Here is a 26054-nt window from a genome sequence, read left to right as displayed (position 1 = left end):
TGCCAGTTCCTTCTCCAGGGGATCTTCCCGACTCAGGGATCAAACCCAGGTCTCCCGCATTGCAGGCAGACGCTTTAACCTCTGAGCCACCAGGAAACCCACCCAGAGGAATGGAGGTCCTCAAAAAATAAAAAAGGAGTCTCCCCATCCAGAAGTCCTCAGGGATGCAAACACTTTGCAAAAAGTAAGGAAACACCTTTATGTAATCTCTAGATTGGGTTGGGAGTGTCCCAGAAAATGAGAAAGAATTTTTCATCCTTTTTAATATGTTTTGGTATAGTTTATAAATAATATATTTACAGTGCTATTAATATAGTATTTATAATTAAGTATACAGTATTTAGAGGATGGTTGCTCAAATATGTTTTACTGATAGAGCAAACAGTCAAGTATGTTTGGAAACTACTGATGTAGTCCAACAAATTTAACACGGTTAAGAGGAAAGCATAAACGATCCTTTCATGGTCAAAGGATAAAAATTAAAAGCTGTGTTAACAGTGTATGATATCTGAAGTTTTTGAATTCTCTTCAGTTTTTTCCAGTATCAATCCATGACCATATCCTGCCACTTCCCAAAAGAACATTTCCCGATTCTGACCATTCATAATCATTCTGACCAACCCAATTTAATTCCTTCATTCTTTTCAAAAGCCCTCCAGACTTTCTGTACAGAGTTCTTCACTGCCAGCTTGTTCAGAACTGTGAGATTCTTTTTTTTTTTTTAACTTTTTATTTTCTATTGGAATATACCTGATTAATAATGTGACAGTTTCAGGTGCAGGGAGAGGGGCTTACCTATACATATACACATATCCATTTTCTCCCAAACTCCCCTCCCATCCAGGCTGCAACATAACATTAAGCAGAGTTCCCTGTGCTATAATATAGTAGATCCTTGGTGGGTATCCATTTTAAAAACAGCAGCGTGTACATATTGAGATTCTTTAAAAGCTCATTAAACTTCCAACTATTTCCAAAAGTGAAAGTACTTATCCAGTGATTTTTAAATATCTCTGGCCCTCTTAAATTGTCTCTAACACTCTTAAATTGTCTTCTCCCTACAGACCAACTGGAACTCTTTAAGTCATACAAAAATTCCTCAGTTGTCCAGCGGCTCATCCTCCCTTTAACACTCCTACACGTCACTCTTTGTTATGCAGAATAAACAACCCTCCACACCACCAAATCAAAATCAAGACCCCCCCTCCACCCCAACTCTCTTCAGGATTCCCTTTCCTCTTACAGCCTGCCCACCTCTGATTCCTGGGATTTTAGTGTTGCTGGGATCGCACGATTAGTTCCCTTCTCTGAATCTCTCCAGCAATTCATTAGCGGGCTCGTTCTACAGGCCCTCTTTGGCATTCTTATCCCCAATGTTTCTGCGATCTCTGCCCTCAAGACTTTGGATTTGTTTGGGTCCCGCCTCCCCTTCCCGACACTAAGTTTGTTTAGGGCCGGAGCGCAGGGCCCCGGCAGGTTCTTTCCGACTTCAGCTGCTGCGTACGCAGGTCAGCCTGAGAAGGCCGCTCAGGAACAAGGCCGTGGAGGAGAGGACTGTCCGGAACGCCTTTCTCCATCGCTCCCGGAGGAGAAACTTCCCGGGGAGGAGACAGACAGCGGATATGTGTCTAGAGGCCGCATAGGACAACCCCGAAGCCATCCGGCGGGGCCAGCTGGCGTGTGGACGATTACAACTAGGCCTGGTAGGTGAAGGGAGCGGATAGAAGGGCCAGATCCTAGGCGGAATCAGGAGAGGCTGGACGGGGAGAGGACCGAATGTAGCAGCTTCGGCAGCCCCGCGGGCCCTGTAGCGGGGGTGACCGTTACAAGACTCAAGAAGGCGAAGAGTTGGGGAATGTCCCCCACTCACCTGGAAGAGGCTGTCGCCGGAGGCTCCAGCTGCCCCCTCCCAAATTTAAGCCACGTCAGCTCAGGAATCCCGTACGCGACACCTACCACCGCCGCGCCCGGCCAAGGGACTCAGCCACTCGCAGTTGGGACGGAAGATGGGATTAGGATATGGACCAATCAGGACTGTCGGCAGGACGTTACCGGGGAGACCAGGCACGCCTTGTTTGTAACTAACCCATCAACAATGCCAGAGACCAATCGATGTCTGGAAATGTTCCGCTTCCTCAAAGAAACAGCCAATGGACTCTGAAGAGTGGAGCAAGGGCGGAGTCAGACGGGAGCAAGTGTTCCGGAAGAAAATCTGTGGAAGAGCCGGAAATGCCGGGAGGGCGGGCGTTCTGTTTAGGGTCAGGTGTTTCCAAAGTGAGATGGGTCGGCCGATGTCTTCTAATTCCTCTACGAGGTTGACCGTGCTTGGCCTTTTGCAGAGACACTGCACAGCGGGAATCAGCTGCCATTAGGATTGTTGAATGAGACGTGAGAAGGGAGTGGGGATATGAGCTTTGCTCGTGGAGTCATAAAATGTTACAGCCGGAAAGTAGGTTGTCTAATATGACCGTTTCCCTTTACTGATGAAAAATGAGAATCAGTTTAAAGTGACTCGCCCAAAGACAAACAGTGACTTACTAATGAAACTCGGGCTACAACCTGGCGTCTGTATGAAATGGTCAGAGGTGTTTCTAAGGACATGAGTGAGAGAACGGTGAATACTAGGAAATGCCTTTTAAGAAGTGGAGCTCAAATTGGCCCTTACGCAGAGGCTGAGGGTTCGGTTCCTGGAACAGGGGTCAGTGACGCGCTCAGGTAACAGCGCAGGAAACATGAATTCTCTCCTTAAGCCCCCAAGGAAGTGGGAGAGGGGGAAGTAGCCAGTTCCCGTGATTTCAGGCACTGTCTTGACGATTAGTATTTGAATTGTTGAGTCTTACTGTGTACCAGGCACTGAGCCCACCATATGCATCCTCACCCTAATCCTTACATAACCCTTTAAGGTTCAAACATCAGTAAGGCCTCTGCTCACTACCCATCTAAAATTGTAATCGCCTGTAATTACTGTGTACTTTTCTTGGACCTGTACATATAGCGGGAGTCAAGAAATAAAAGTTCCTGCCCTTTTGAAAATAACAATTTAGCAAAGAGAGAGAAAAACAGATGGCCCTTGAACAACACAGGTGTGTGTTGCACTAGTCCACTTATACACTAATTAAAAAAAAAAAATTACTGTTTGGGCTGGGGTTGGTTGAACCTGTGAATACAGAACCACCTGAAAGGAAGAAACAGGTATAGGGAGAACCAACTGTGATTTATTCTCGAGTTTAGGACTGCAGAGAGTCCATCCCCCTAATTCCCACACTGTTCAAGGATCAACCGTAATATGGTAGATGGCAAAATGCCTAGGGAAAAATAAGCAGAGAAGGGGTATAGTCAGTTCAAGTGATTGCAGCTTTAGAAAAACCGAGACAAGGCATGCTGGCTTTTGTTTCTTTCTCTTGTACTTCTGAAAACTTGGGACATAGAGGGCAGCCCTTCCAGGGCCAACCTGAGCCAGGGCTTGCAGGGCTTATTCTGCAGGCTCTCCCAGAGATTTTATTTGAGGTCAGTGAACAGGGGAATGTTGCTGATAATCAACTGCAGCTGTTCAGGGTTAAGGCACCCAGCTGACTGTATCAACAGCTGAAATTTCTCCCTGATAATTTGCAGACCTCTCAAGTATCTGGTCTCTGTGAGTTATATTTAAATATAGTCATCAAATAAAATCCTTAGGAATTAGGATTCCAGAGGGGACGAAGAAGCCTAAATTAGGAAATCTGGACTTTGTATGAAAGTATCTGTGTGTACTTGCCTGCAGAGATCTGGGTCTTTATCGGCTATATTCCTCTACCTCAGCAAAAATCCCAGAAGGATCCAGAATGTACCAAATATCCAATACTCAAAGTTTAAGAAAATATTGTTCTTCTGAAACCCCTGGTTCTGAGAAGTAGTGAGTCAGGGGTGTTCCTCTGGAAGTGCAGAGATACGTGTGCATACTTGGGTGCCCATTTCTTGACTAGGGGCTGCCTGCAGAATGCAGCCACAGCAGATGGGAACTGGTGTCTCACCTATGATGAAACCAGAGGGACCGCTGCTCTGTGAACTACTTTGGCCTTGCTCTGGTGTCCCAAGGAGGCCAATATGACATTGGCTAGATTTCAGGCCATTTGTCTCCATGTTGTTATTGTAGTCCATGTAGTCATCCTTCATGTTAATTAACTCCTAGATCTGATGTCAGAGGAGGCTGTCTACAGGAATTGGAACTTTTGTTCTTTTTTGAACTTTCTTGAACTTTTCCTCCTGGGAATGTTGGCACTCCTGATTAGGTACTAGACCCTTGGAGAGACTGATCTGACTTTAGGAAAACTGAGACCAGGCCTGATGACTTTTGTTTCAGCTTCTTGTCTCCTTGAAACTTGGAAGGTACAGCAGCCCTTGATGTGTATTTCCCAGTTCAGCTCCAGTTTTCGCTCTCCCTGGGTCCCTATAGATAGTTTTATCTTTGAGGATGGAAGAGGTTGGGATCTGAAGGCCTCTTCTATCTATGAAGCTGCAGGTGTCTTCTTACCTCCTGCTGGATGAACTTTGGGATGGGGAACAAGGATGGCAGGTTGTTTCTTGAGAGGGTTTTAAGTGCAGAGTGGATGTTCTGGTACAGGCTTCTTAGAGGCATCAGAGATGCCTGAGGGATACAGATACTTGCCAACTTATGCTCCTATCTTGATACTATCTTTCAGTTCTTTCTGAGCATCCTCAAGCAGTAATTTTTCCCAAAAAGGGGCAAGGCCAAGCAGGAGTCCTAGCACATGGAAGAAGAAGAGAGCTGAAGAGGTCAGGCTTCCTTGCCTGGGAGGTGGCAAGAGTTGTCTCCCAGGCATGGTCTTTCTAGGAGCTGCTCCATGGTATTTTGTAGAGGAGAAAAAACATTCATGCCATAAGAATTCGGGTACTATTTCTGTATGAATTGTTACTGAGCATTTCCAATATATGAAGAAGTCATATGAGGAGCAATGGTGACTTATCCTGAGGCACTTACAGCCAAGAGCATGAGGAATCTGAAATCAAAGAGAAAATTCCTAATCATTCAGAAAATTCCTCTTATTCTTCACTGATTCAGCAAATACTTACTAAGCACCGACCATGTGTCAGGCACTGATGTGGTTTATTTTTTCACCTGGACTCAAAGAATAAATCTCAGGCCTTTAAGCAAGCTTTGTAAGACTTTTCTATCCCTTCAATTTGAAGAATGTTCTTATCATGTATCTTAGGGAATGTGGCAGGCCCCTCTTGGAGAGTACTCTAAAAGTCCTTCAGGAGACAACTGTATTTAATGAGAATATACTGGCACAAAGAGGCCACTAGAACTCAAATTACACATCAAACGGACATCTCTGATATGCTTCATGGGTACTTTCAAGGACTGTATCACTAAAACCTACCCTCATCAATATTCCTAGTTAAGGACATCACCAAGATGAACAAAGCCACTTCACCATCGCTGATATAATAAATTTGACAATTTGCATTTAGAGCAGATATTGTGAGAAAGTCTATAGACCTCCTATACATCTTTAAATTGTCCTAGGTGTGTCCTGCTCAATGAACTCTCCTTAATCTTTATTAGAAGCTTTATTTAACAATTAAGATATTTTCTGCATTTACTACTTTAGAGTTCTAAGCATACTGTTTAGGAAAGTATATTCAACCAAGAGTCAAAACTAAGTTATTAATAGGTTTTATATAACCAGCAGTTAACAACCTGTCTTCTGATTCCGATTCCTGAAGTAATTGCAGTCCTAGCCTTTCTCTCCTGCTTTATTCATCTCAGCCTTCAAGATTACCAAGCTCATTTCCTTTCCTTACACACATTTTAATTGAGTTGACAGGCATAAGAAAGACTGGTTAATATGAATGAAAGATTTGGCTGCATAATTTATAGATCCAGGAATAAGACACCTTATAGGACTCCTGAAGGGACACATGTATTGAGTCTCTGCTCCCTGGGAGACTCTTTCCCTTCAAGCTATGTGACTTTTTTACACTTGTGTAGTGTGGAGGGTTGCATATTCTAGAGATAGCCATCTAGGACCTTGCCTCCACTCCCTTGTCTTCTGCATGTCATATGGGCATTCTATGAAGCCAGTTTATCCCTTTCATATTTATTATTTTAACCTGGTTTACTTAATCTTTCTATTCTGATTTTTTTTTTTTAGTGTATTACATGAAAGTCAAATCACTTAAAATTGCTTGGTCTCTTAGTGAAGGGCAAGACCACTTTTCATATGTGCTAGCCAAATCCACACTCAACAAATAATTACCAAGCATCTTCTTCATAATACATTGGTTGAATAAATATAGTATTTTTCCATTCTCTCTCCATGAAACACTCCTCTTTTACTCCTTAAGCTGCTCAGTTCATTCTTTATTTCACTTCTTTGAGTGGCTTCTTCTCACCATCTCCCAGATTAAATGACCCTCATGTACACATTATTTCCTGCAAAATAATAGTCATCACATTAAATCATTTATTTGTTAAATGTTTATCTCTTCTTTTGTAACATAAGCTCCATTAGCAGAAACTGTATCTGCCTTCTGCATCTAGCACAGGATTTTTTACATCATAGATGCTTATAGGTATTCACTAAATGAATAGTATGTTAGTTTAAAATCTCTGATATGATAGACAGTTTGTCAAGTACTGAGAATTCAGTCTTTAATAATTAATTGAACACCTCAAAGTACATAAATCTTGCACTAATATATATAAAATGGGCTTCTTTGGTATCTCAGCTGGTAAAGAATCCTTCTGCAATGCAGGAGACCCCAGTTCAATTACTGGGTCGGGAAGATCTCCTGGAGAAGGGAACGGCTGCCCACTCCAGTGTTCCTGCCAGGAGAATCCCATGGACAGAGAAGCCTGGTGGGCTGCAGTCCAAGGGGCTGCAAAGAGTCAAACACTACTGAGCAACTAAGCACATTGCAGTAATAGTGAAGGGACTAAAAAAATTATAGAGCACCATCCCAACTCTTAAGAAGTGTTCTGTAAAACAAATGGGACATTTTCACACAACTAATTAAATATCTACAAAAAACTCAAGTACCAAAAGAGTGAGTGAGTGAGGAAATGAATGATTAACTGAAATGAATAAGGGGTTCATTTTAGAGTTGTATAGACCTGGCTTTAAACTTGGGCAAATAGTCAATGTCTCACAGCTTCAGTTTTCACATCTAGAAAATGAAAATTATAAATGTTCCTATCTTGTAGGGTTGTTGTAAGGAATAAATGAGACAATGATCATAAAACACTTACCAGAGTCAGGCATATATCACACAATAAATGTTTATTATTTAGCAGTAGCAGTAGTAGTATAGTAGTATATATAGTATACTATATAGTATTAAATACTATAGTATACTAAATACTATATAGTATTTAGCAGTAGTAGTATAATTAGGTTCCTGAAAAGAGGCAAGGTGGGATGATTTGATGATGGGGCTACAAATAGCATATCCTTACATTCTCAAATAGACTAGGGAAGGGACCAACTGCTAAAGACTAATGCTGCAATGATTATGTTAGATCAAGAGTTCTTAAACTTTTAGGTGTCAGGACTGCCTAATATACTTAAATATTAGTTAGGACTCAGGATTAGGGTTCTCCAGAAAAAGAGAAACTCTATGTCTTTTTTTAATAGATAAATAGTTATATATGCGCTCATCTCACACGCTAATAAAGTGATGCTTAAAATTCTCCAAGCCAGGCTTCAGTAATACGTGAACCATGAAATTCCAGATGTTCAAGCTGGTTTTAGAAAAGGCTGTGGTGATCATCCAAATGGTAGGGTTTCTATTTTCTTAGATGCTGTTGTCTTCAATCAGATGCCTGCCATCACCCAGATTCCTTCATAGAGATATTTATTTCTTTATACCAGCTTTGACTATCTAATGTCCTTCCATTTCACCCTGCAGGACTCTCTTGAATATTTCTTGCAGGGCAGGTCTAGTGATAATCAACTTCCTCAGCTTTGTTTACCTGTGAACGTCTTAATTTCTCTCACACTCCTGAATTACAGTTTTGTCAGATAAAGGACTCTCCGTTGACGGGTATTTTCTTTTAGCACTTTAAATATATTGGCTCACTGCTTTTTGGCCTGTAAAATTTCTGATGAAAATTCTTCTGATATTTTTTTGAGGATGTTTTGTACATGAAAAGTCACTTCTCTTTTGCTGCTTTTAAGATTCTCTACCTTTGACAGTAAATTAACTTTCAAATTGATTTAAAATAAGAAAAATTCTTTTATATTTAATTTTTACAATTTCCCTCACTTTTTTCTTTGTGTAGATCTAATTTCTATCTTGCTCCTTCTGTCTAAAAAATCTTTGTTGTTGTTCAGTCACTCAGTTGTGTCCAACTCTTTGCGACACCATGGACTGCAGCACTCCAGGCTTCCCTGTCCTTGACCATCTCCTGGAGTTTGCTCAAACTCATGTCCACTGCGTCAGTGACACCATCCAACCATCTCATCCTCTGTCATCCCCTTCTCCTTATGCCTTAAATCTTTCCCAGCATCAGGGTCTTTTCCAGTGGGTTGGCTCTTCTCATCAGGTGGCGAAAGTATTGGAGCTTCAGCTTCAGCATCAGTCTTTCCAGTGAATATTCAGGGTTGATTTCCTTAGGGATTGACTGGTTTGATCTTGCTCTCCAAGGGACTCTCAAGTCTTCTCCAGCAACAGTTTGAAGACATCAATTTCTTGGCGCTCAGCCTTTTTTATTGTCCAGCTCTCACATCCGTATACGACTACTGGAAAAACCATAGCTTTGACTAGATGGACCTTTGTTGGCAAAGTAATGTCTCTGCTTTTTAATATGCTGTTTAGGTTTGTCATTACTTGTCTTCTAAGGAGCAAGCATCTTTAATTTCATGGCTGCAGTCACTGTCCACAGTGATTTTGGAGCCCAAGAAAATAAAGTCTGTCACTGTTTCTATTGTTTCCCCATCTATTTACCATGAAGTGATGGGACTGGATGCTATGGTCTTTGTTTTTTGAAGTTTTTCCTTTATGATCAGCTTTGTTTTTCTGGAAAAATCTTTACTTTACTTTCATTTTCTGGTAGATATTACTGCTGTATATGGAATTCTGAGTTGATAATTTTTTCTTTTAGCGTTCTAAAGATGTACTTCCATTGTCTTCAGGCTTGTGTAGTTTCTGACGAGAAATCTAGCAAAACTCTATTTGTTCTTTGGTATATGATTTTTCTTTTTTCTCTGCTGTCATGATTTTCTATTTATATTTGATTTGAAGCAATGTAACTATCATGTATTTAGGTGTGCTTTTACATTTTTAACATAATTGTTATTTATCCTGCTGAGATTCTCTGGGATTATTGGATCTACATTTCATTAATTTTCAAAAGTCCTTGGCCATTTTCCTTTACCTTCTTCTACCTCATTTCTCTTTCTTCTACTGGAACTCCAGTTACTTGCATGTTATACTGCTAGTATGTTTCATAGCTCTTGGAGGCTCTATTCTCCCTACTTCTCCACCCCTTATCTTTTTTTTTTTTTTTCCTTTTGGTGTTTCTGTTTGGAACATTTCTACTAATGTATTGACAACTTCACCTATTTTTTATTCAATTCTAGTCTGCTAATGAACTTGTCAAAGAACTGCTAATGAACTTAACTTCTGATATTGTACTTTTCCTAGCATTTCCACGAATCTATTTTTAAACCTACATCTCTGAAATTCCCCATTTCTCTATGCATGTTGTCAACTTTTACATTTTGTCTTTTATTAATCACAGTTATTAACATCTTTTTTTGTGTGTGTTCCAATATCTGAGTCATCTCTGAATCTGGTTGTGTTATCTCTTGATGAAAGTTGGTTTCTTTCCCCAGCTTTTCTGTGTGTCTCAGTTTTTGACTAAACGTCATATAGTATAAAACAGAAAAGAGTAAGGTAGATATTGCTTATGCCCAGATATGGGCACATCTCTCTTTATATCAGAGATAATAATAATGTGTGGGTATTTTGTAAGAAAGGATTTGTTCTTTGCCTTGAGTTCCTGAGACGGGCTTCTAAACCCTTGAAATTTCCTAAGTGACAGGAATGTGTTTATTAATTGTGGTGGGTGTAAAGGGATTAAAGTGTTAAGGCTTTGAGCCACATGATATCAGCTTGAGTTCCTGACCACTGGAGAGGTGGCAGGGGCTGAAAATTGATTTAAATCACATGGTCAATAGTACAATTAATCATGCTTATGTAATGAAACTCCAGTGAAAACTCTGAACATTATGGTTCAGCTGAACCTCCTGATTGGTGAGCACTTCAGTGTGCCGTGGAGAGAGGGTAATGCATCCTGACTCCATGGGGAGTGGGGTGGAAGCTCTATGTTTGAGATCCTCCAAACTCTTGCCAAACGTATTCTTTACTTGGCTAAATCTTATTTGTATCATTACAGCAAAACTATTCAAAAGTATAATGTTTCCTGAGTTCTCTGGTTTGTTCTAGTGAATTATCAAACCTGATAAGTTTGCATCAACTCCCAAAATTGTGGTCAGTTGGTCAGAAGTGTGGGCAGTCTGAGTACACCTTAATTGATGGCAGCTGAAGTGAGGGAAGTTTTGTTGGGGATAACTTCAACTTGTGGAGTTTGAATTAATTCCAGTGGATAGCATTATATGACTAAATAACTTCTTGGCACAAATGGCCAAAAAGTACATGAAAAGGTGCTCAATATCAATAACCATCAGGGAAATACAAATCAAAACCACAATGAGATAACACCTCACACCTGTTAAGATGGCCTTTATATTAAAGAAAAAAGAAAATGAGGTAACTAGTGTTGAGAAAATTTGGAGAAAAGGAAACCTTTGTACATGGTTGGAATGTAAATTCATTTAACCATTATGGAAAATAGCACAGAGATTCCTCAGCACTCGCATTCCCCAAATGGAACTACCATGTAACTCAGAAATCCCCCTTTTGGGTATATATCTGAAGGAAATGAAATCAGTATCTCAGAGACATCATTAGAGCATTATTCATAATCATCAACAGGTTGTGAAAAAAACCTAAGTGTTAATGGATGAATGGATAAAGAAGATGTGAGAAAATATAAACATGATATTATTTGGTCACTTCTTGGAAGGAAATCCTGTATTTGTGACAACAAAGATGAACCTGGAGGATACTGTGCTAAGTGAAATAAGCCAGAGAGAGAAAAACTGTATGATTTTACTTGTATGTGGAATCTAAAAAAAGTCAAACTCAGAAGGAAGAATGGTGGTTACCAAGGGCTAGAAGGTGAGAGAAATAGATGCTGGTCAATGAAAACAAACTTTCAGCTATAAGGTGAATAAAATCTTCAAAATTTAATCATTATAATAGCAATCATGCCTTTGGATTCTATTTCGTCATAATTTGAAAATGACTTAAACAGATATGAATATTCCTAAAATGAAAAACATGATGCACAGTAGCTTTTCTATGGAATTTCTATTAACTAGCAGAAATTTCTATTTCTAGACACTCACTCTATAGGTTTATAAAAATAAATGTTATGTATTGGGTCTTTATTTGTATTATACCCACTCTAGTACTCTATTCTGTATAGAAAATGAGCTATGATGTGAGCAAGACATCCAATAAAGGTGTTGCTGTTCAGTTGCTCAGTCATGTCCAACTCTTTGTGACCCCGTGGACTGCAGCACGCCAGGCTTCCCTGTCCTTCACCACCTCCTGGAGTTTGCTCAAACTCATGTCCATCAAGTCAGTGATGCCATTCAACTATTTCATCCTCTGTCACCTCTTCTTCTCCTGCCCTCAGTCTTTCCCAGCATCAGGGTCTTTTCTAATGAGTAGGCTCTTTGCATCAGGTGGCCAAAGTATTGGAGCTTCAGCTTCAGCATCAGTCTTTCCAATGAATATTCAGGGTTGATTTCCTTAAGGATTGACTGGTTTGATCTTGCTCTCCAAGGGACTCTCAAGTCTTCTCCAGCAACACAGTTCAAAGCCATCAATTCTTTGGTGCTCAGCCTTTTTTTATTGTCCAATTCTCACATCCATATATGATTACTGGAAAAACCATAGCTTTTACTATACAGACCTTTGTCGGCAAAGGGATATCTCTGCTTTTTAGTACACTGTTTAGGTTTCTCATAGCTTTTCTTCCAAGGAGCACACATGTTTTAATTTCACAGCTGCAGTCACCATCCACAGTGATATTGGAGCTCAAGAAAAGAAAATCTGCCACTCACTGTTTCCATTTTTTCCCCATCTATTTGCAATGAAGTGATGGGCCTGAATGCCATGATCTTAGTTTTTTGAATGTTCAGTTTTAAGCTAGCTTTTTCACTCTCTTCTTTTACCTTCATCAAGAGGCTCTTTAGTTCCTCTTTGCTTTCTGCCATTTGGGTGGTATCATGTGCATATCTGAGGCTATTGATATTTCTCCCCTCAGTCTTGATTCCAGCTTCTGATTCATCCAGCCCAGCATTTCTCATGATGTATTCTGCACAGAAGTTAAATAAGTAGGGTGACATTATATAGCCTTGACATACCCCTTTCCCAATTTGAACCCAGTCTATTGTTCCACGTCTGGTTTTAATTGTTGCTTCTTGACCTGCATACAAATTCTTCAGGAGGCAGTTAAGGTGATCTGATATTCCCATCTCTTTAAGAATTTTCCACAGTTTGTTGTAATCCACACACACAGTCACAGGCTTTAGAGTAGGTCAAGGAAGATTTTTTTTTTTTTCAGGAACTCTCTTGCTGTTTCTATGATCTAACCAGTCCATCCTAAAGGAAATCAGTCCTGAATATTCATTGGAAGAACTGATGCTGAAGCTGAAACTCCAATACTCTGGCCACCTGATACAAAGAACTGACTCATTGGAAAAGACCCTGATGCTGGGAAAGATTGAAGGCAGGAGGAGAAGGGGACAACAGAGGCTGAGATGGTTGGATGGCATCACCAACTTGATGGACATGCGTTTGAGTAAGCTCTGGGATTTGGTGATGGACAGGGAAGCCTGGCATGATGCAGTCCATGGGGTCACAAGAAGTCTGACATGACTGAGCAACTGAAATGAACTCAACTGAACTGAACAGATGCTGGCAATTTGATCTCTGGTTCCTCTGCCTTTTCTAAATCCAGCTTGTACATCTGGAAGTTCTTGGTTCACATATTGTTGAAGACTAGGTTAAAGGATTTTGAGCATTACCTTGCTAGTTTGTGAAATTAGCACAACTGTGTGGTAGTCTGAACACTCTTTGGCACTGTCCTTGTTTGCGATTGGAATGAAAACAGACCTTTTCTAGCCCTGTGGACATTGCTGAGTTTTCCAAATTGGCTGGCATACTGAGTGCAGCACTTTAACATCATCTTTTAGGATTTCAAATAGCTCAGCTGGAATTCCATCACCTCCACTAGTTTTGTTTGTAGTAATGCTTCCTAAGGCCTACTTGACTTCACAGTCCAGGATGTCTGACTCTAGGCAAGTGACCACAGCAACATGGTTGTCCGGGTCTTTAACACCTTTTAAAAAAAAAACCCAAATGACCATTTTTGTACAGTTCTTCTGTGTATCTTCTCACTGTCTTCTGCTTCTATTAGGTCCTTAGCATTTCTGTCCTTTATTGTGCCCATCTTTGCATGAAATGTTCCCTTGGTATCTCTTAATTTCCTTTAAGAGATCTCTAGTCTTTCCCATTCTATTGTTTTCTTCTATTTCTTTGCACTGTTCACTTAAGAAGGCTTTCTTATCTCTCCTTGCTATTCTTTGGAACTCTTCATTCAGTTGGGTATATCTTTTCCTTTTCCTTTCACTTTTCTTTTCTCAGCTATTTGTAAGGCCTCCTCAGACAACCATTTTGCCTTCCTTTTTCTTGGGGATGGTTTTGGTCACCACTTCCTGTACAATGTTATGAACCTCTGTCCATAGTTCTTCAGGCATTCTATCAGATCTAATCCCTTGAATTTGTTACATCCACTGTATAATCATAAGGGATTTGATTTAGGTCATACCTGAATGGCCTAGTGGTTTTCCTTACTTTCTTCAATTTAAGTCTGAATTTCACAATAAGGAGCCAATAAAGTTAAATTGTGACAAATGTTGATGATCAAATAATTGACAATATCACTGTTTAAAATGTATTATTTTTCATTTATCTGAGTAATACTGAATTACTGTTTTGTTATAGTAAACATAGTAGCATTTAAAGTCAGAAAGTGAGACAGCATTAAGTCAGAAATTAAAAGAAAAAAATGAATTATATTGCAGTGTTGCAGGGAGGCTGAGTTAAACCATTCAGGAGTTTAGCTGGGTCTGGCTTTTCTTTTCATTTTCAATGTACTATAGGCTTCAAGTGCCTGTATTTTTTAGTTGCTGTTACCTTATGCTTGTAGTGGGGTTTGAAAAGCTTGAAGTTTTTTCTATGTTCCTGCTTTACCTCCATTTGCAAGCATCCCTGTTTGCCTTTCCCATGGGGGTGGGGTGGGGGAGTGCAGGGAAGGGGTGTCTCCATGCTTCCCTACCCCAGTGGTTAACTACTGCTGCTTATTACTTGGTGCTAGACTCGTTGTTGAGACTTGGGTGGTCTTTTGTCCTGACCCAGCCTAAATTTTAGGCCATGTTTCTTCTTCCTGGAGTTGGAGATAGGGCTTTCTTATGCCATGGTAGTCAAACTGCCTCATATCTGTGGTTGATTTTTAGCAGGAGTTTGCTCCTTTTCATTAGCTTACCAGACATCTGCTTTGCGTAGGTGTAGGATTTCTGGGCCCAATGTCATTTTTGGCCTCCCTCCCAGGAGACAGGGTTTTTATTTCCATACTTCCCTCAGTGACACTGGACTCTACCTGTATCACGGTAGACTATTTCCTATCACTCCTGTCCCCAGCACAGACAGCTAGGTTTTCTGTTCCTTCCTTAGATACAATGGAATTTTGTCTGAGCCTTCGAAGTAAGAGGGCTTGCTACCCCTGCTCTAGCAGCCTAAGACCTTTAAAAAAAGGGTCTGGGAAAGCAGGTGAGGCTTCAGGCATGTCACCCAGTAGCAGCCTGTCATCTCCTATTTGCCTATGCCACAAAGGTATCTCTTCAGGTCTCCTGCCCTGCTCCCAAACTTTCTTGTATTTGGTAAAACTCTAACTTCTAAAGTTCCTAAATATTCTGACATGGAACTCACACTTCACCTTTAAGAATGTTAAAATTTTAGTTGATTTCTTCCAGCCACTTTTGTCTCTTGTGCTCTTAAAGATAAAATGGTTTATTTCATATACTGAGTCCCATTGGTTTATTTGGTTATCCTGAGGCCCCAACTATCTGATAGGCTCAAGAAAAATGATTTTCATAGATCACTTTGCAATTTTTTGTTGTTAAGATGGAAGAAACATTCTCATGGAACTTTTTATATTCTAAGTGAAACCAGAACTCTCATCTCCTTATTCTTACAAATGAATTTTACTCATTTTCTAAATTATGAATAAAAATTACATTAGAATTTTGACTAGAATTTTACTAAATTTCAGAGGGATGAACATTATAGTTTGGTCTTTCCATCCAGAAATACTGGTATTTCTACTCATTTATAGAAAAAAGCACACTCCAGATTTCTTATGATATGGAGTCAATGATTTAATTGATTTTAATGTAAATTCTGTATTATCAAAACACAAATAGAGGTGGCTTTTGGTATTAAAACACAGAAATAATAGCAAAATTCAAAATTATTAGGCTAGAACCTAATAATCATGTAGATATTGAGAAGCATAGCAAAAATTAAAATTATTTTAGTTCTGAGACGCCTAGGAGACAAGACCGAAATGGAAATAGTATGTTATATTGTTCTCTTAGTTTAATAGAAAGAATGCAGTTTTATTAGCACAAATTTTTCTGGCATTGAATCCCAAGCGCTTTTTAAATGTAGTTACTTTTAGAAATAGGAAGGCAGAAGCTGAATTCAAACACTGGTAGAAAATAGTTAATTGTCTTTCAGTTGACCATTTCTTTCCCTCACCTTAATAAATTCCAAGAGCACATTTCCTGTGAATGCATGTACATTTGCTAAGTCATGTCTGCTTCTTGGAGATCCCATGGACTACAACCCTCCAGGCTCCTCTGTTCATGGGATTTTCCAGGCAAGAAAACTGGAGTGGGTTGCCATTTCCTCCTCCAGGGGATCTTCCTGATCCAGGGACTGAACCTGTACCTCCTGTGTCTCCTGTATTGCAGGCAGATTCTTTACCACTGTGCTATCTGGGAAGCCTATTTAATAGAAAAATCAATAAATGTGAAAAGTTGAAGTAAACCTGACAAGTTTTTCAGAACAATTGTTGAAAATATTTATTTAGAAAACACCTTTTAGTTGGAAAACAGCAGAAACAAAAAAGAAATATCACATTTCAAACATATATTACCAACAGAATACAATGCTGAGTTTAGTTTCATAATAAAAGCCACACCAATTTGTATGTGTGGCCAAGGATGGAGGTGTGGAAAAAGAAAAGAATTGAAATTGAGGTAGAAAATAACTCTTTGCCTATTTCCTTCAAGTCTTGTTTGGAGAAGAACCTCTGGAAAACCATGAGTTAAGGATAACACTAGTCTACTAGCATGTCAGAGGTAGAACCAATATAATCTCTAAATATAGATATGTCATTCCTCCAGGTAACTCCTTTAAGGTGGTTTGGTTCCACCAATGAATAAAGTTCCTAATTCTACACTAAGTTCATCCTTTGGGACGTCAATATCATCTCCTGCTTCTTCCCCAAGCTTCTTCCACCACGGTGCTTGTATATGTTTCAGGGTGGTAAGATGGGCCTGCTTGGCTTTGGCTGCCACAGGCCTGGATCTACTTAGGAAGAGCTCAGGATCTTTTCCTTCTGCCTCCTTCAGACTTGGTGCTTCTGTAGTAACAAAAAATAAACAGGTGAGTGGAAGAGTTCCGTACCAAACAACAAAAACTGAGAAACTGCAGAGCTGGAACTCTGCAATAGCAGCAGAAACTAGATTCTAACTCTGAGCCTAGTATTGCCAGCTGTAGTTGGCATGTGACTATTCACAAGATGTAGCCCATTCTTCTATGTTTAAAGGGAAAGAACAAAGAGGTAGATTTTTTTTTAGATGGTTTGTTTAAAAGAGTAGGAACTTTAAAAAAAACAGCAGAATTCTTACAGATGAGAGGTTCAGTTCTAGCAACCCATCCATTAAAAAATACAAAATTTACAAGTAAATGGCACTAAACAGAGGACCCTGATGCCTTCTGCTCCGCAAATAATAAAAGTGTTTCAGAACCCATCTGGCTTCATGGGATGGGATCTCTCATTTAATGTACCAGCAGTTGTGAGAAGCAAGTGAATTAATTTTTGTGAAAACAATTCATTAAAAATATATAATGGCACCATAAAAAATATATATATATATATAATGGCACCATAAAATACTGTCATTATCTACTTTTAAAGTAGGCTTAAGAAGCTTTTCTTACTATATAACAAAGTCTGGCTAGTAGGGCTCAGCATCTTTGAAATTAATAACTTTGTCTGAGTTGGTACATATGAATGATAGAAAGGCTGAGGGAAGCAGTCAGGAAGGTTAAGGGATATGCATCAGTTGAAAACATTGTGTGCTGATATGATCCAGAAGTAGAAATTTCTGAGGATAGGAAGTGGGCTAATAGACCACTAAATGCTATTTTCCTTCTGAAGATTATGGCTGTCACCAAAATCTTGCATAGGTGTTCCTTTTAGGAAACAGAAATGGAATAAGCACATACTCATCAACTGTTCAATGTTGGTGCTGATCTGGGCCATCAGTGCCTCCCTGTGCTGTTGAGCTCTCTCTTCTAGAGCCCTGCCCATGAAGTAGTGTTGCAGTCGTTCTTGTGCTTGGGAATGGAGCTCCCTGCTGCTGGTCACATCTGATATCTGAGAACCCTGGGAACAAAAGACAAGAAAATTGTTACATGAAAGACACATATATCAAAGTGTGTTTCACTTTTAGTAGTTGCTGCATGTGAGTTCAGTAGCTGTGGCTCCCGGGCTCTAGAGCACAGACTCAGTAGTTGTGGTGGATGGGCTTAGTTGCCCCATAGCATGTGGGATCTTCCTGGACTAGAGACTGAACCCACGTCTCCTGCACTGGCAGGCAGATTCTTTACCACTGAGCCATCAGGGAAGCCCAATCTTGTACTCTTGAACAAACATTAAATAACTTCTTAAAAGCAGATTCATTGAAAATGCAGGTGGGCAAGATTCTTTTTGATATACTCCTATACCTCACTTCCTCACATAGTGTAGTATTCTGGGAGAAGAGGTAAGATTGAGGAATCAGTGAAAGTTACAAATGGTTTGGTAAAGACACTGGCCTGGAGGAGTAATAGGACCAATCCCTTTGTTCTGAACCCCACCTGAGAAACTGCCTTACTTCTTATCCTATTCCTTCTCTCAAACTTATATAAGCCAAAATGTTATACAGCCTCTAATTTCACAGAACAAGGGACAGAATCATTCAAAGGATCATATTCTTCTGGCTAGTTAGCTACTTTAAAGGGAACTGACCTAATTATTAATATTTAGAACAAGGATGACATAACCTCAACACTGAAACTGATAAAGTTTCTAACACTACAGTTTTCTCAGGTATTCCAGTTCCTGGATCATGGATGCTGCCTTGTTCTAACTAACATCCTACTTGTCAGCCACAGAGTAACAGCTGTACTAGAGCATGGCTAAAGAGGCACTTCTTTTTTAAATAGGAGAATGCATCAGAATCACGCACAGTGCATTAATAAAAAATAGAGATCAAAGCCCTAAACCATAAGGGCTAAAATTACAAAACTCTTAGAAGAAAAGATAGAGGAAAAGCTTTATGATATTAGATTTGGCAATGATTTCTTTAATATGACACTGTGAAGCTACAGACAACAAAAAAAAATTAGACAAATTGTACTTCATCAAAATGAAAAAGTTTTGTGCATCAAAGGACACTATCATAGAGTAAAAAGGCAGCTCACAGAATGGAATATTTACAAATCATACATCTGATAAGGAATTAATATCCAGAATATACAGAGAACTCCTAAAACTCAACACTAAAAAAAAAAAAAACCTTATTAAAAATGGGTAAAGGACTTCAATTGAAATTTCTCCAAAAAAGGAGATAAATAGGCAATAAACACATAAAGAGATGTTAAAAATCACTAATTATTAGAGAATGTAAATAAGCCCAAATCACAATATCACTTCATGAGGATGTGAAAATAATAAATGTTGATAAGGATGTACCAACAGTCTTGCTGATGCAGTATGGAAAACCACTAAGTGAAATGTCCTTTACTACTGACTTTACCTTTATGGTCCACGCAATTATAAGACTCCAAAGCCATAGTAAAGCCATGGTAATGCCGTGGTAAGGCTACGATAAAGCCATTGCATTACCTTATGCCAACAATAAATGTACATATACAACTGAGACTTATTTGTTGGTGAGTATCACACACTGCAATAATCAATAATCACAAAAGCCTACACACTGGATGTCTTCTGATATAGTCATCCACTTGTTGTTTCAGTTCAATTCTGCGTGCATCAGTGAGTTCTCTGAGTCCAGGCCAAGGAGCAAATAGTTTCTTTTTCTTACGGCATTTTGCCAGGAATTTAAGAGTCTGGGGGAAAAAAAAAAGATGTGTGATTTTTCTTCCCTGATAGAACTATTTTCTTCCTACAACAATATATAGTAGGGACAACACTGTAATAGTTGTTAACTCATAGGGTGTATAGAGGGAGAGATGACAGATGGGACAGAGGATAATAACTTTATCATTATAATCTTTTGTAGTGTTTTAATATTTTACAAGGATATACTCATGTATTATTTTTACAGAAGGCAATAAAGAGAAATAAACAGGGAACCAGTTCTGGGTTCTAGTCTAAGTTCTAGTCCCTTATAAAACTGTTTGATTTTGGGCAAGTCACTCAATCTCCATAAGACAGGTTCTACATCTACAGAAAACAGGGATCCCCTATTGTACTTAGCCAAAAGATAGTAAAGATCAAGGAGACAGTAAATTAGAAAAAGTTTGGTAAACAAATGTGCTTCCTTTTGTTCTTCAGAATGAATTCCTGATAAGAAATCTTGTAACAGGCAAGATTTGGAGACAAGAAATTATTTTGCCCAATTTTTTTCACTCTTCTCCTTTGCTCTATGTTCACTTTATTAAAGGCAAAAGTTGGAAAATTATGGCCCACAGATAAAATTCAGCTGCTACCTGTTTTTGAGTAGCTGGAGAAGAATGATTTTTTTACATTTTGAAAGTGAAGTGCAAGTGTTAAGTTGCTCAGTCGTGTCCGATTCTTTCAGATCCCATAGACTGTAGCCTGCCAGGCTCCTCTGTCCATGGAATTCTCCAGGCAAGAATGCTGGAATGGGTACCTATTTCCTTCTCCAGGAGATCTTCTGACCTAGGGATTGAACCAAGGTCACCTGTACTGCAGGCAGATTCTTTACTGTCTGAGTCACCAGGGAAGCCCTTTTACATTTTATATGATTATAAAGTTCAAAAGGAAAAGAATTATGACACGTGAAAATTAAGGGAAATTCAAAATTCAGCATCTACAAATGTTTATTGAAACACAATCATGCTCATTTGTTTCCATACTGTCCACAATTTCTTTTGTGCTACAACCATAGAGCTGAAGAGTTGCAAGAAAACTGCATGACCTGCAACCTAATATATTTTACAATTTGATGCTTTCCAAAAATTTGTTGATGTAACTCTATCATTTAAATTATCAGTTTTAGAAGAACTGTTAAAAATTTACAGCTCTCTGCCGAGTTAGCCTGTCCTCTCCTCTCAAAGACATCAGCTTTAGTTCTTTCAGGTTTTTCTTCTGATGTTTATTTCCATCTACATTTTTGTGACTTTTTTCAGTAATAGGTATTATCTGTTGACTTTCTTATCTGAAAGGTAAGGACTTAGCTCTCTTTCACACATACTTTCTATATCTCTAAATATTCAATATTATTAAATCATAATTTTAGTTATGTTAATGTTCAGTGTTTACATTATGCCTACATAAAGGCTATTCATTTTATGACCATATAGTATGTGATGATTACTTTTTTCTTCCTTGCATATTTTAATACATTAGAAAAATAAGAAATTAATAATTCTAGTATTTTCCTTGATTATTTTTCTATGTATTTATCACTGATTATGCATAACAACTTCTGCCCTAATTGTTCACAAAGTAAAACATATCAGGCAATCTACCAAATTAATTTTCTTGGATATATATTCTGGAGCTTTTTGACCTGCTCCAATCTGAATCAATCGTTCTCTATGCTTGGTGCATAGCTGTCATCCTGATATCCCCATTCACCATCATCTTGGTGACTCTTCATTTTTCCTTTATGTTTTCTGGATTCCTTTCTTGAGTTATTCCTTTGTTTCAGAGATTTGTGATGCATAAATATACCTTTATAGTCTATCTTTATTTTTAACTGATGGTTTGGTTGGATGCAGAATTCTAATTGGAAGTCATTTTCCCTCAAACATGTGTCAGCCTAACTCCAATACCTTTTAGCTTCCAATTATGTTGTTGAAGAGTACTTTTGTTCCCAGTGTATTTCACAGTAATGTGAAATAAATGTGAGTATATTTCTGTCTTTGTATTGGACAGTTGGTTAGTCCTTTTGAATTAAACCACACGATACTTGGTTCTGGGAAATCAAACTATTTTGTTTTCTCTCCTCCAGTTTTTTTTTTTTTCTTCTCTGTTTCACATGTTTGGATATTTGATCTCTTAGACTGGTTCTCTTTTCTTTTTGCCCTGCTCTCTAGATTTCCCAAACCTTTTTTCCTATCCCTTTTATTATATCTTGTATTATTTTTTCTGGCAAATTTTATTGTATTTGTTCCCTGTTATACAGCATCTTGATTTTGTTTCATGTATAATTTTCTTTTAGCTCTCTGAGAAAATTTTGTTTCCATCAAGTAGTTTTATTCTGTTTGTTTGGTGTTAGCTTTCCTCAGATGTCCAGTGATACTTTGGGCTGTTTAGAAATGCTGAGGAGGAGGAAATGAGCAGGAGGGTAGGGTTAATCTACTATGTACTTCTTTTTAGGGCTACTGAACTGGGCTGTTTCATTGGAGCACCTCAATGTGAGTTTAACTATCTTCTTGGACTGTTCAGATTTCCTCAAGAAAATGCTTTCAACAGGGTTTAAGCCTGGGTGACAGCACTGAGAGCTGAGAAGTAAAAAGGGGTTGGAGGTTTTCATATCAGTATATAAACTTTCCTTAATATCTGTTTTCACTATAGTACTCAAGCCTGCAACTGTGTTTTCATTCTCCTATTGAGAGATTTTTCTCCTTTTCTTCTGTTCTTCCCTTTTCTTGATTTTTCTTCCTTATATTTCCTATCCTTCCTCTGCCTCCTGCTTTTAGTAGTACCAAGTCAGGTTTATGATGCTATGCTGGGAACTCAAAAGTAAAGTTTCCAGAACAGGGGAATTTTTGCCCTTAGACCAGACAAAGTTTACCTTGACATCTCTTTCTCTGTCTCTTCTTCATTCTTTGTTATATTAGGAATCTCTGAGATTATATCTATCTCCAAATGTTTTTTTTTTTTCAACTGCCAATGGTTTGTTTCAGTAAGTGCTTTTGCAGTTGGTCTTCAATGGATATGTATACATGGTACTTTTCTTCTATAATCAGGTAGCAAGAATTAGCTATCATTCTGGCTCTAGAGGAGATACAAGCAAACATCACCTTTCTGAGCTTCTTCTTTTTCTTTTTTGTAAAAGAACCAATAATTAGGTTTATTTGCTGGTGCCAGGAAGTATCTCACATTCATTGCTATAAAAACCATGTTTATCACTTTAGTGTGGAATTCTTTAGAAGCACTGGCAAAGTCAGCTTTGGAAATTGGATGCACTGAATATGAATAGGTGGATCACACAAATGGAAAATTCTAGAAGGCAGTCAGACCTGCCCTTGTGCTTGTCACTCGTTTCCAATATTTGATTTTCAGGTTTTGGCTCTTTCAAAGTCATTTTCCACGTTTCTGAAATCAAGAATGGTCTGAGACATCTCTTCATTTGTGTTCATCAAAAATGAACCTAGAGTAGAAGAAGACATTCAGAAAGTTCTAGCTGATGAGAATATTTTCTTCTACCACTAAAATGGTATGTATTCTGTAGTTCTTAGGCTTCCCTGGTGGCTCAGAGGTTAAAGCATCTGCCTGCAATGCGGGAGACCTGGGTTCGATCCCTGGGTCAGGAAGATCCCCTGGAGAAGGAAATGGCAACCCAATCCAGTATTCTTGCCTGGAGAATCCCATGGACGGAGGAGCCTGTTAGGCTACAGTGCACAGGGTCGCAAAGATTCGGACACAACTTCACTTTCACTTTCTGTAGTTCTTAGTTTGAAACAAACTCAGGCATATGTAAACAGCAAACAGTTATTTTCCTAGCATCCGACTCCCAAGGAGTATAAAACAAGTTTTTAAACTAGGATTGTGAATGATTTATAAAGACCAAATTTCAGATAAACAAATGCAATTACATCTCCCTCACCCATTGCAAGCTGTCATCAGCAATGACAATCTCTTTATTCAAAATATTCTTAGGTTTGGCTCTTTCACAACCATTTTTGAAGTTTTAGTTCTTTTTATCTTCTTTATTTTTTAAAGTTGAGGTACAATATTATTGACATACAATATTATATTAATTTCAGGTGTCCAACATAATGTTGGTATTTGTATATATTTGGAAATGGCTGTCACAGTAGGTATAGTTAACATCTGTCACCATACACAGTTACAGAATTCTTGTGAAAAGAACTTTAAAGATTTACTGTAGTTGTCAGTTAAATAGCATTGGCTAATGTCAAGAACTGAACTGACTTGATAAAAAAAATCTCGTCATAGTTTTGGTATCTCTGCAGTATATGAGGCTGTGTCCTTTCATGAGGGTCTAAGTTATGTTTGAAAATTAGTAGCACCTCATTGACAATAAACAGAAGATTACAAAAATTTGAAGTCAAGAAAGCATCACATTTTGGATTCTCTAAGGGTAAGTACACTTTTCCATGCTGAACAACTAGTTCTCTTAATGGCTCCTCAAGAATTAGGATGGAGTGGCTTCTCTCAGGATCTTTATTCTCCACCTGGACACTGTCACCTTCCCCCTAACACAGCTGTGTGATGAGGTTCTGTTTTTTGTTGCATATTATCAGGTACAGTATACACATTTCCAGATATGGTTCAAAGGGAGCTTGTCCACCCTTTAGGAATAGGCTGGGAATGCTTTGCTCCTTTGTCCAATTTGAAGTCCAAATGTAAGGTTGGTGTGTAGATATAAATCTTGGACTTGACTCCCAGGGCTTCTCCAGAAATAACAGCAATGGTCACACTATCCTTACTGGGTTTAGGGATTTCACTGCTTTTCAGTTCCTGGTACCAAGGCTTCACTATCTTCTGTGAGCTCCTCAAATTAACCCACAGTTGAAGGTCATGGACTGGCTCCTCTGAGCAAGGCGTCTCCTCATGCACAATGCCCCAGCCTGAGATCATCTAGTACAGGCCTCCTGAGTTCAACTGACCATGTCCATGGCAGTCTTCCTGGGCTATGCTACATCCCCCTTCCAGGAGGTAAGATATTGTTTCAAAACCTCAGTGTGGGTGATCAGGAAATCCGCCTGGCCTACTAACTTTAAATTCATCAAACAGTAAAAATGGAGCCAGATTTTAAAACTCAGGTCTGCCTGAGTTCTGCGGACCCATGCTTCAACCCCTTCTAACTGCTCCTGGCTGAGCACTAACAGGGTAACTTTGGAGGACACCATGTTGAAGGATAAAAAGAGAGCGTTTGGAGGCTTAGCAGATCGCAGTACTCTGCAAAAGAAACTTCCCTGGGAGTCTAAAGCCGGCCAAGGAGGGCAGGGTTCTGCTAACAGATCACTAGCACTGACCTTGCTTGGCCCTATTGATGCCCGGTACTCCCATGTTCTTGGGGGAGTTCTTTGAGCTTCTTAACAGATGTAGAAGCAAGAAAAGAAAATCCTGGAGCATTAAAAGGGTAAAGGCAGCTAATTCTTCAAATTTAATTCCAATACTATACTACTACAGAAATCCCTAATGAATTTAGGGATTTCTACATGAAATCCCTTATTCTACATGAATAAGGATGTGTAATTTGAAATTAGCCGGTTTACACAGAGTAAAAGGTAAAAAGAGGTGAAATTAGTATTTTACATGTACTGAGTTACATAAGCATAACTCAATATATGTAAAATATTAGCATTTCAACATGTAATCAAAATAAAAAATTTGGGACTTCCCTGGTAGTCCAGTGGTTAAGGCTTTGCACTTCTACTGCACCACTGCAGTGGGCATGGGTTTGATTCCTGGTCAGGGAACTAAGATTCCATATGACACGCAGAACAGGGAAAAAAAAAAAAAAAAAGGAGGTAGTCATGAGGTGAAGGTATTAGAAAGAACCCACAGGTTCCTCCTTTCACCATCAGTCTCTAACACTAGTGCTGTGCTATGCTTAGTTGCTCAGTTATTTCCAACTCTTTGTGACCCCATGGACTGCAGCCTGCCAGGTTCCTCTGTCCATGGGGATTCTCCAAGCAAGAATACTGGAGTGGGTTGCCAGGCCCTCCTCCAGGGCTAACACTGGTATCTATGGGTTAATCCTTAGATGGCCTTGCTTAGCAGAAGGTAAACAACATGCATGGATGTGATTCAGTGACAGAACAGGACCATCTATTGCAGACTTGGCCTGAATGAGAAAGATGTAGGCAGCAGACTATCTCTCCCAGAGTAGAGTACTACTCTGTTTTTTGAATGGTTTGAAAAAAACTTTGTAAAAGCTTAATCAGGGAAATCAACAGAGAGACTGTTCATAATCTATGACTGTGAAAAACTGAAACTGACCTATAATTTTACAATAAGGGATTATAAATCTAAATGCTATAAGACTGAAATCCTAATATGAACGTTAACTATATATAAGTAAACAACTATATATTAGGAAAACTAGATATTAAGTGAAATAGACAGTCTTGTGCTATAAAATATTACTATGCTCCAGATAAACCCC

General features: G+C 39.0%; 2 protein-coding genes and 1 pseudogene across 8 annotated transcripts in view; all 3 read right to left on the bottom strand.

The window, feature by feature from the left end:
• The window catches only part of GOLGB1 (golgin B1), a 75114-nt gene extending 72905 nt beyond the window's left edge, over window positions 1–2209 (bottom strand). For 3 of the 4 annotated variants that reach the window (XM_043875101.1, XM_043875103.1, XM_043875105.1), the window contains exon 1: window positions 1871–2208. The gene's annotated coding sequence lies outside the window, so the exon portion shown is untranslated. Of the gene's footprint in view, window positions 1–1870 lie in introns of all 4 variants that reach the window. The other variant, XM_043875102.1, reaches the window with a different exon arrangement.
• Window positions 2210–16260: 14051 nt separating this feature from the next.
• The window catches only part of IQCB1 (IQ motif containing B1), a 42009-nt gene continuing 32215 nt past the window's right edge, over window positions 16261–26054 (bottom strand). For 3 of the 4 annotated variants that reach the window (XM_043875015.1, XM_043875016.1, XM_043875013.1), the window contains exons 12-14: window positions 19477–19608; window positions 17719–17878; window positions 16261–16849 (exon numbers count right to left, since the gene is read on the bottom strand). In XM_043875015.1, coding sequence (XP_043730950.1) covers window positions 16620–16849; window positions 17719–17878; window positions 19477–19608 — 522 coding nt within the window. In that variant the 3' untranslated portion in view covers window positions 16261–16619. Of the gene's footprint in view, window positions 16850–17718; window positions 17879–19472; window positions 19609–26054 lie in introns of those variants that run through there. The other variant, XM_043875017.1, reaches the window with a different exon arrangement.
• Window positions 21944–26005, bottom strand: LOC122675860 (annotated as a pseudogene).

The sequence above is a fragment of the Cervus elaphus genome, chromosome 19 (assembly GCF_910594005.1).
Source record: "Cervus elaphus chromosome 19, mCerEla1.1, whole genome shotgun sequence".
NCBI lineage: Eukaryota > Metazoa > Chordata > Mammalia > Artiodactyla > Cervidae > Cervus > Cervus elaphus.
The sequence above is the reverse complement of the archived record's forward strand: the minus strand, read 5'-3'. Positions and strand labels throughout refer to the sequence as shown.